Genomic DNA, 11,388 nt, shown 5'->3' with positions numbered 1-11,388 from the left:
TTTCATACACAAGTACTTCAACTGGGGCATCCAGTAAGTTTCCTACTACATTAAAATTCCACTTTTATACAGTATTACGCTATGAGCCCTTCTTTTCCTCCCATTTCTTGATCCATATTCCTACACATCACCTTGGGACTATCTGGACCCCCGCTCTTTATGAGAATACCTTGAAAAGATAGCCTCCCCTCATTGGTTGGATTTAACCTGTTAACGTTTGGAGTGTGAAAAAGAAAATGTAGCGCCCAAAAATATATATGAAGACCCTAAAAAGGGTGAAATTGATGTGTACCCTGAAGGTGGATGACTTAATAACTAAGTCCAACACCTCTTAATACACAGTAGTGAAATTGTGAAATTGTGAGGTGAGCATTGGGAGCTGTGGTGTGAATAATGCTCCTATAAGGCAAAATTACAGGCAGATCTGTGCTCAAACCAAGATCAACAAGCAAATATACATATGTGAAATACCTGTGGTGTAAACCACCATACATGTGTTGAAAATAAATTAAAATAAAACCAACAAAGTAATATATAGAACCAAACTGGATGTTTGTAATAAAGAGACAAAGAGTCAGCTGTAAAAACAGTCCTCCAAAGCCAACATTCCACTGTTGATCAGGTGTGCCTCAATGATGTAGGCATAAACCCAATCCTGCAAATAACAAAGTCTGCTGGGGAATGTGGAGTCGAAATTACATATATAAACTTCCAGTGTTGGGTGGAGTAGATATCTTCAACAACAACTGTCTTCAGTGCTGGACAAGTAAATAAGTAAATGGGTGGGTACCCTTACCAGAACTGGTGGACCCTCTCAACCACCATACGGTGGGAGGGTCGTCAGAGCTTGTATAGACCGATTGTCTGGGTCCAGGGGTCCTCACTCCGCGTGTCCAATCCAGAAATGGTTACTCAAGCACTTGTTCTTCCAGGATAAATAACCGAGGTTGGTTAATCGATAGTAGCTCAAAACACCCAAAGTGGTATAAGAAAGAAAAAATAGAAAAAATAGAGGTGCTCCTCATAGTGTAAAAACATTTAATAAAAAAGCATTTCAAGTACACACACGTGGCAAGGAATGCAGTAAAAATATGAAAAACTTGAAATAGCCACACTTGAAAAAGATCACTCTGCTAACAGTCAAACGAATAAAATAGCAAAAGGAAAAAATACAGCAGCCAACTCCCACCTTGGATAAAGGTGTGGGGAGTATTCCAACAAAGTTGAGAGTGCAATGGGGATGCAGTGGAGTAATCACCCGACCGGTTTCGTCGCTAACGGACTTCAACTGGGGTATCTGTCCGTTAGCGACGAAACCGGTCGGGTGATTACTCCACTGCATCCCCATTGCACTCTCAACTTTGTTGGAATACTCCCCACACCTTTATCCAAGGTGGGAGTTGGCTGCTGTATTTTTTCCTTTTGCTATTTTATTCGTTTGACTGTTAGCAGAGTGATCTTTTTCAAGTGTGGCTATTTCAAGTTTTTCATATTTTTACTGCATTCCTTGCCACGTGTGTGTACTTGAAATGCTTTTTTATTAAATGTTTTTACACTATGAGGAGCACCTCTATTTTTTCTATTTTTTCTTTCTTATACCACTTTGGGTGTTTTGAGCTACTATCGATTAACCAACCTCGGTTATTTATCCTGGAAGAACAAGTGCTTGAGTAACCATTTCTGGATTGGACACGCGGAGTGAGGACCCCTGGACCCAGACAATCGGTCTATACAAGCTCTGACGACCCTCCCACCGTATGGTGGTTGAGAGGGTCCACCAGTTCTGGTAAGGGTACCCACCCATTTACTTATTTACTTGTCCAGCACTGAAGACAGTTGTTGTTGAAGATATCTACTCACCCAACACTGGAAGTTTATATATGTAATTTCGACTCCACATTCCCCAGCAGACTTTGTTATTTGCAGGATTGGGTTTATGCCTACATCATTGAGGCACACCTGATCAACAGTGGAATGTTGGCTTTGGAGGACTGTTTTTACAGCTGACTCTTTGTCTCTTTATTACAAACATCCAGTTTGGTTCTATATATTACTTTGTTGGTTTTATTTTAATTTATTTTCAACACATGTATGGTGGTTTACACCACAGGTATTTCACATATGTATATTTGCTTGTTGATCTTGGTTTGAGCACAGATCTGCCCTGTAATTTGCCTTATAGGAGCATTATTCACACCACAGCTCCCAATGCTCACCTCACAATTTCACAATTTCACTACTGTGTATTAAGAGGTGTTGGACTTAGTTATTAAGTCATCCACCTTCAGGGTACACATCAATTTCACCCTTTTTAGGGTCTTCATATATATTTTTGGGCGCTACATTTTCTTTTTCACATTTTTTCACCTTACATCCATATGGTATGTTGGCAGCCTGATCTACACTAATATTTGGTTTGTGCAGTATTGTATATACACCTATTTAACCTTTGGAGTGTAACTGATGATCTAGTTCCCAGTGGTCATTCCACACAAAGCTTGTTTGACCCACTGAACGTACGTTCTTTTGGGTTCAAACATTGTGGTAAGCCTTCTACCTACTGGTGGCGGTTTTCTTCACTTCACTGTGTTTTCACCTACATTATTTTTATGTTTGATATCATCACTAAGTTTTGAACTTTCACTCATCACAATATGGACATTCAGTTGTTTGAAATCATCACTAAGTTTTGAACTTTCACTCATTCCAATATACATTGGACATTCAGTTCTCCATTGGTGCATTATCTTCTGGTTTATTCATTGACAGTTATTTGTTTTGTTTTTCCTTATTAGTGCACCATCATATAATTTACTGTTTCTATTATAATTTTAAGCACTATGTTCATTCATGATTATGTGCACGAGATTATTTTTTAGTTCCAAGAGGTTACTCACAATCCGAAAAATGTTCGTACGACAGAATACAAGGTCAGAAGGGACGTAATGTGTTGAATAGTTTTGTATGTATTCTTTAATTTCTGAGCATGCGTAGTCTTGCTCTTACGATTTTTTTGTACCAAAACCGTACTAATGAAACGAAAATCAGACATTGAGTTTACATCTGACCAAAATGATATAGTCTGCACATCAAGCTTTTGTCTGACGAAAAAGCAAAATCGACTGTTAAAAGCACCGTACTAATGATCCGAAAATTGTCATACAAATTTTTCCATCCAATTTTAGTATTGTGTGTACGGGTCTTTAGGCTTATGTCAGATTGTTAACTTTGCCACCGGCAACATATGCCAGCCACAGAGTATAGGTGAGAGACTTCTACTTACCTCTGTGGAATTTCTCCCTTAGTGGCCCTGAAAGCTGGCAATGGGGCATCAGGGGAGCAACATCTCTTGCCTTGCTAGCAAGGCAAGGAGGTCTTTTAGTGAACATGACATTGACATGACCCCTAGGTAGCTCTGTTCAGGGCTGCCCAAGGGTTCAGATTTTTCAAGTAGGTCTCATCTGGTTCAATAATACATACACACATAAACACATACACACATCTGGAAGTTTGGAAAACATCACCTGTTTGCCCTGTACACACGATCAGTCAATACGGTCTGATGGATTTTTCTATCAGTTAAACCTAATGAAGCTGACTGATGATCAGTCGTGCCTACACATCATCAGTTAAAAAACACGATCATGTCAGAACGCTGTGACGTAAAGCACAACGACGTGCTGAAAAAATTAAGTTCAATGCTTCCAAGCATTGCATCGACTTGATTCTGAGCATGCGTGGATTTTTAACCTACAACGATCGTTTTTTTCTATCGGTTAGGTATCCATTGGTTAATTTTAAACAAGTTTCAAATTTTTTAAACCGATAATAAATAACCGATGGGGCCTACACACGACGGTTTGGTCTGATGAAAACGGTCCATCAGACCCATTCTCATCGGATTGACCGATCGTGTGTACGCGGCATTAGTGTTTGTTGAGGTCTTGAGCTAGGGATTGCTGATCTACAGAACATGGATTAAAATCAGTACGAACTTTTAATGTATAAATCGTTCTTATAATGTGTTCTATCACTTATTATCCCTAATTAGACAGACTTTGCGCATTTATATACTATGGGCCAGATCCACGTACCTCTGCGCAGGGCGCAGCGTATCTAAGATACACTACGCCGCTGTAACTTATTTTTTTTTCGAATCCTCAAAGAATTTGTGCCGTAAGTTATGGCGGCGTAGTGTATCTTTGGCGGCGTAAGGGCGCGGGATTCAAATGGATGTAATGGGGGCGTGTTTTATGTAAATACGTTGTGACCCGACATAAACAACTTTTTTTTAACTGCGTATGCATCGTCCGTGGGGGTATCCCAGCGCGCATGCTCAAAATTAAACCGGAACCAGCGAATGCTTACGACGGTGACGTCATTCTACGCAAATTCCTATTTGCGAACGACTTACGCAAACGACGTAAAAAATTCAAAATTGGACGCGGGAACGACGGCCATACTTAACATTGAGTACGCCTCATAATAGCAGCTTTACCTTTCCCTCGGAAAAAGCCAAACGCAAACGACGTAAAAAAAATGCGCCGGCCGGACATACGTTCGTGGATCGCTGCAACTAGCTAATTTGCATACTCGACACGGAATTCGACGGAAACACCACCTGTTGGCCGCCGAAAAATTGCAGCTTAGATCCGACGGCGTACTAAGACGTACGCCTGTCAGATCTAGCCAAGATGCCATCGTATCTTGTTTTGAGGATACAAAACAAAGATACGACGCGCAAAATTTGAAATTACGTGGCGTATCAAGAGATACGCCGGCGTAATACCTTTGTGGATCTGCCCCTTGATGTACGTGTGTATAGAATGTAAGTGTATACAGAACTTCAGATTCATATTCAGAATACTTTATTAATCCCAAAGGGAAATTATTAAAATACAACCTTGCTAAAACAAAACTCAAGTATCCACTGAACACATTTTGTTACTGTCATATGGAAGCATCTCCACTCCTTGTATTGATTCAATTTTCAATGTTCAAGGCCATGCAAGAACTGTAGGATCTTGTAAAAGTTAATCTGTTAATTATTACAGAGGGGATGATAAGTCTTCAAAGAGGTGCATCATCAGTAAATAAATGTGAAAGATTTCTTCTCACTCTACTCACTTAAGAAACTACAGGTGCTTGGGAGCAACACTCCAGCCAAGCCAGGCCATCCAATACATGGGTAAGGGTCTACAAACAAATAGGATGCACCTAAATATACAAGACAAAAATCTAGCAGTAACGTCAAAGTTACTTATTAGTTACAAACTGTTTTATAGTGTTTTTGCTCTGCAGACCTCATTATTCTGATGTTCTAAATTGCTATGCCATATTTAAAGTAATACATTTCAATGCAATGATTACTAACTAACTTTACAATATAAGGCTCTAGCAAATATAATGCCTGATCATCATTTATGTATAGGGATATGGAGCTTTTTTTTGTGGTGGTTACATGCTATCATTGTAGCACGGATGGGTGTATTTGTAAGCAGAATACTTAAAATACAAAGATAGATAGATTGACAGATTTGGTTTTTGCATAGTTAGGTATGTGTGTACATGTGCATGTGTCAATGGTGTATGTTTTTATTTTATACTCTTTAGTTTAAAGCGGTTGTAAACCGCATAAACTTTTTTTTTCCCCCAAACCTGCAATGCAAAAGGCATAATAGGCTAGTATGCACCGCATACTAGCCTATTATGAAATACTTACCTCGGAACGAGGTGTGTACCACTTACCTGGTCCACGCCGAGCAGGATGTCATCTTGCTCCGGCGTGTCTTCCGGGTATCGCCGCTCCAGCGCTGTGATTCGCTGGAGCGGCGATGACGTCACTCCCGCGCGTGCGCGCGGGAGATTTAAAATCGGCAGGGTCCGGCGGATGCCGGTCCTTCAGCCGTGGATTCCCCCCTGCGCATGCGCCGCCCGCATTGCGGGGGGAAAATCTCCTAAACTGTTCAGGTTTAGGAGATATTCTCCTTACCTACAGGTAAGCCTTATTATAGGCTTACCTGTAGGTAAAAGTCCAAATAGTGTGTTTACAACCACTTTAAGTTTTTAAAATAAATCTAATGTTAGGAATCAGCATTTTTTGTGGGTATACACTACATGACTCAATATACACCAACAGTGGTTTCTATCATGGCCTGGGAGTATTATTTATTATTTAAAAACCATTAAACAAAGTTTAAGGATCAGGCATTGCATTTTCCAAATTGTCAAAATCTCAATATATATATATATATATATATATATATATATATATATATATATATATATATATATATATATACACATCTCATAAAATTAGAATATCATCAAAAAGTTTTTTTATTTCAGTAATTCAATTCAAAAACTCATATATTATATAGATTCATTACATACAGAGTGATACTGTATGTTTCAAGCATTTCTTCATTTAAATTGTTATTATTATGGCTTACAGATAGTGAAAACCCAAAATTCAGTATCTCAGAAAATTTGAATAATACATAAGACCAGTAAAAAGATTTGTAATACAGAAATGTTGGCTTAATGAAAAGTATGTCCATGTACAGTATTGTATGCATTAAATACCTGGTTGGAGCTCTTTTTGCATGAATTACTGCATTAATGCAGTGTGGCATGGAAGTGATGAGCCTGTGGCACTGCTGAGGTGTTATGGAAGCCCAGGTTGCTTTGATAGCTGCCTTCAGCCCACCTGCATTGTTGGGTCTTGTGTCTCTCATCTTCCTCTTGACAATACCCCACAGATTCTCTATAGGGTTTAGGTCAGACGGGTTTTGTGGCCAAATAACATGATCATTAAACCAGGTATTAGTACTTATGGCAGCGTGGGCAGGTGCCAAGTCCTGCTGGAAAATTAAATCAGCATCTCCATAAAGCTGGTCAGCAGAGGGAAGCATGAAGTGCTCTAGAATTTCCTGGTAGGGGGCTGTGCTGACTTTGGACTTGATAAAACACAGTGGACCCACACCAGCAGATGACAGGGCTTCCCAAATCATCACAGACTGTGGAAACGTTACACTGGACCTCATGCAACTTGGATTCTGAGCCTCTCCACTCATCCTCCAGACTCTGGGACCTTGATTTCCAAATAAAATGCAACATTTTCCACAGTCCATGATGATTTGAGACAAACAGTTATTTCTTTAGAGAAACAAGAGTGTTGGAGCATCCTGACCCATTCCAGGATCTTGTTGAAAGGTCAGTGTCTCCTCTGCCTAGAAACTGTGATCAGAAGTCAGAATGTCAGCACAGCATGACCCTAAATATCCAGAGCCAGTGATGATCAGACGGCGTGGAGATTGCAGTGAGACATCAGTGCTACATGCCTTACACTTACCTATTTGTGGTAAGTGTTGAGTTCATAGGGAGCAGGACTCACTTGTGGTGATTAAGAATACTGATCACAGCTAAACCGTTATTTCACGGATGTCACCATATCAATAGACTGTAATTTCACACACTTGGTGGACTGTCATTGTATGCAGGTTTGAATGGCATAACCTGCAAATAGTATTTTAGGACTATCCTTTTTAAATTATTTGATTAATTTATATATATATATATATATATATATATATATATATATATATATATATATATATATGGTATTGTTATGGCAATGTTGGAGCGCTGCTGGTGTTGTGATTTTATATAATTTTGTTAACTTTGTTTATGAGGGAATTAGAGCATTTGCCCGAGTAGTCTTAGGTTTATCAATTAACCAGTGGATATTAGGGGTTAATTGGAATATATTTCACTTCCGTGAGCGCACTGGAGGGAGGCTGATTTTTTGACGTGTAGAAAGAAAATACTTTTCAGTGAGCCAACATTTCTGCATTAAAATTTTTTTTATTTTATTGGTCTACTGTAATATTCTAATTTTCTGAGATACTGAATTTTGTGTTTTCACTAGCTGTAAGCCATAATCATCAAAATGAAAATAAAAAAATGCTTGAAATATATCACTCAATACATGAGTTTTACTTTTTGAATTGAATATGGCTTAAGAACTTTGTCATGGGTACCCATTAAACATGTCCATTGTTATGACAGATTACTATAAATTCACTCTTTAAATAGGATATTTTCTTGGTGGACCTAATTGCTGGAGGACTGAAGATTACAAAACCAACGGCTAGCAACAATGATAGAGCCCATAGGTAACCGATATGTGGTGTCCAGACCTGTATATTCAGAAAACAGTTTCCATGATGAAAATGAAAAAATTCACCGATATCACAAAACATTTCTGGACCATCTGCGTCTATTCTTTGGGTAGGTTGTACGTCTTTACTATCAGCTATGATTGGATGTTTGGAGCTATAATGGGGCATTAGGCATGTATGAAGTCACTTGTTACTAAGATAAAAAAATGCTGCATACACTATGCATGCATTCATTCATGTAATGTACATAAATATGAGTGTAACTCATGCAAGCACAATAATAGTTTTACACCAAAAAAGTAGGACATAAATATGATACATATACAGTGGAACCTTGGATTACGAGCATTATCCATTCCAGGAGAATGCTCATAATCCAAAGTACTTGCACATCAAAGCGAGTTTTCCCATTAAAGTCAATGGAAACGAAAATAATTTGTTCCGCATTGACTTCAATGGCATGCAATATCGCATGCAACCAGAGGTGCGGGGTGCCGGAGAGCCTCGGAAATGGCCGGAAAGGCCAGAGGACAGTTCAGCTGACCTCAGCAAACCTCAGAAAGACTCCGTTCACGAGCCTTTACGAGGTTTGCAGAGGTCAGCCGAACTGTCCTCGGGCCTTTCCGCGCATTTACGAACGGTGATGATCGACTGCGATCGGCGCCCGTTCGGCTCCCGCGTCCCCCACCTCAGGCCAAAAGCGGTACTGCACACCGCTTTGGTATGAATCCTGCTTCTTTTGTGAAACAACACTCGCAAACCGAGTTAGGATTTTTAGAAATACAGTGCTCGTATTGCGAAACGCTTGTTAACCGCGTTACTCGCAAACCGCGGTTCCACTGTATGTATCCACTGTGACACTGCTGAGGTGTTATGGAAGCCCAGGTTGCTTTGATAGCAGCCTTCAGCCCACCTGCATTGTGGGTCTTGTGTCTCTCATCTTCCTCTTGACAATACCCCACAGATTCTCTATAGGGCTTAGGTCAGACGGGTTTTGTGGCCAAATACCATGATCATTAAACCAGGTATTAGTACTGATGGCAGCGTGGGCAGGTGCCAAGTCCTGCTGGAAAATGAAATCAGCATCTCCATAAAGCTGGTCAGCAGAGGGAAGCATGAAGTGCTTTAGAATTTCCTGGTAGGGGGCTGTGCTGACTTTGGACTTGATAAAACACAGTGGACCAACACCAGCAGATGACAGGGCTTCCCAAATCATCACAGACTGTGGAAACGTTACACTGGACCTCATGCAACTTGGATTCTGAGCCTCTCCACACTTCCTCCAGACTCTGGGACCTTAATTTCCAAATAAAATGCAACATTTTCCACAGTCCATGATGATTTGGGACACACAGTTATTTCTTTAGAGAAACAAGAGTGTTGGAGCATCCTGAAACAAAAGAAACAAGAGTGTTGGAGCATACATTAACACATGTATTTCATCTTAATTGCTATTGTGCTTGTAAAACTTTGTCAAATGACCCTTGTTGCCTTTCTTACCTTCATAGATATTTGTTTAAAAGAGGTTGAGGAATTGATGTGGGTTATGTTATGAGGACTGGAGTACAGTAAATACATTCTGAGAGAAATGTAAATAACCAAGTCTTATTTTCCATATTTCTCCCCCAAAAAAAGGGAAAAAGAAAATGACTCATGGGCGATATGGGGAAAAGTTTAACATTTACTTATATTTTTTAAAAATCAGCCTTTCCTTGTATGTAGTGCTTTACTGTGCTTTTGCTTTGAGGTTCACGACATCAGACTAATAAAAAATTTGCCCACATGAACAATTGTTTTTACTCTGTAATGTGTTGTGTTAACATTGTATTTCCGTGATTGTTAATAGTCTGATTATGCTATCTTGCCAATCAAATTATATTCATCATGTATTTTGTGACCAGAGGTCACCATGACCTAGGCCAAGTTTAGTAGCATTAGCATGTGTCAGTTAGCCTGGAACAACTATATGACTAATTCACATACCTAAATTTTATATATATATATAAGAGAAAAAGTTCAAGATTTGCTGCACTTAAAATCGTTTACATTTTTCAAATCTTCTCGTAAAGGTTACATACCAGAGTATTCAGACATGGATTCTGAATACTCTGGTATGTAACCTTTACGAGAAGATTTGAAAAATAAAATGATTTTAAGTGCAGCAAATCTTAAACTTTTTCCCTTATATATATGGTCGGTGGGAAGACCTGTTTGCTGGCACTCGTTATATACCGTGTGCAGTTCTCCTCCATTGCCTTGTGAATATATATATATATATATATATATATATATATATATATATATATATATATATAAAGTGGCTGCTGGCACTCAAGGGGAGAACATGTATAAATGTATCCCCAGCATAGTGCAGAATTTATGTGGGGATTGCATATGGAAAGTGTTTAAACATGATGAAATAATAAGTTAAAATTATATTTTGCATCAGCCATATGCAACAAGCCAAATAATGTGCATAGTAGTATAATCATGGCAACCAAAACTATTCTTGTAAATTAATTAAAATTATATTCATAGAAAACGTTGTTTGTTTAGTAATTCACAGTACAATGGGCCAGATTCACAAAAGGTCTGCTGATACGCCGTCGTATCCCTGTTTCTATCTATGCGACTGATTCATAGAATCAGTTAAGCATAGATAGGCAGAAGATCCGACAGGTGTAATGGACTTACACTGTCGGATCTTAGGATGCAGTACCGCGGCCACCGCTGGGGGGATTTTGCGTCGTAAACTGCAAATGAGCAGTTACGGCGATCCACGAAACTTTTGCGTCAGGAGCATGCGCAGTACGTCCGGCGCGGGAGCGCGCCTAATTTAAATGGTACCCGCCCCATTTGAATTGGCCCGCCTTGCGCCGGACGGATTTAGGATACACCGCCGCAAATTTCCAGGTAAGTGCTTTGTGGATCGGGCACTTAGCCAGAAAATTTGCGGCGGTGTAACCTAAATCGGTTACGTTACGCTGCGCCGCCTGGCTGTGAATCTGGCCCAATGTGTATAGTGTAGTACAACCGAAACTAAGCAAAATATCTCTTCCACAAATCTAACCACAGTACAGTAAAACCTTGGTTTGCGAGCATAATTTGTTCCAAAAACGTGCTTGTAATCCAAAGGACTTGTATATCAAAGCATTTTTTTTACAGGGTATAAAAGAGAAGAGAGGCGCCTCTAAGTGTAGCAATA

At 39.5% G+C, this 11,388-nt stretch overlaps 1 protein-coding gene across 1 annotated transcript in view; it reads left to right on the top strand.

The window, feature by feature from the left end:
• The first annotated feature begins 5,081 nt into the window (after positions 1-5,081).
• The window catches only part of LOC120931782 (chloride anion exchanger-like), a 51,680-nt gene continuing 45,373 nt past the window's right edge, over positions 5,082-11,388 (top strand). The window contains 2 exon segments of the mRNA XM_040343547.1: positions 5,082-5,188; positions 8,098-8,292. Coding sequence (XP_040199481.1) covers positions 8,162-8,292 — 131 coding nt within the window. The 5' untranslated portion in view covers positions 5,082-5,188; positions 8,098-8,161.

The sequence above is a fragment of the Rana temporaria genome, chromosome 3, assembly GCF_905171775.1.
Source record: "Rana temporaria chromosome 3, aRanTem1.1, whole genome shotgun sequence".
NCBI classification, from domain to species: Eukaryota; Metazoa; Chordata; class Amphibia; order Anura; family Ranidae; genus Rana; species Rana temporaria.
Note: the sequence above shows the minus strand (reverse complement) of the source record. Positions and strands in the feature narration are given on the sequence as shown.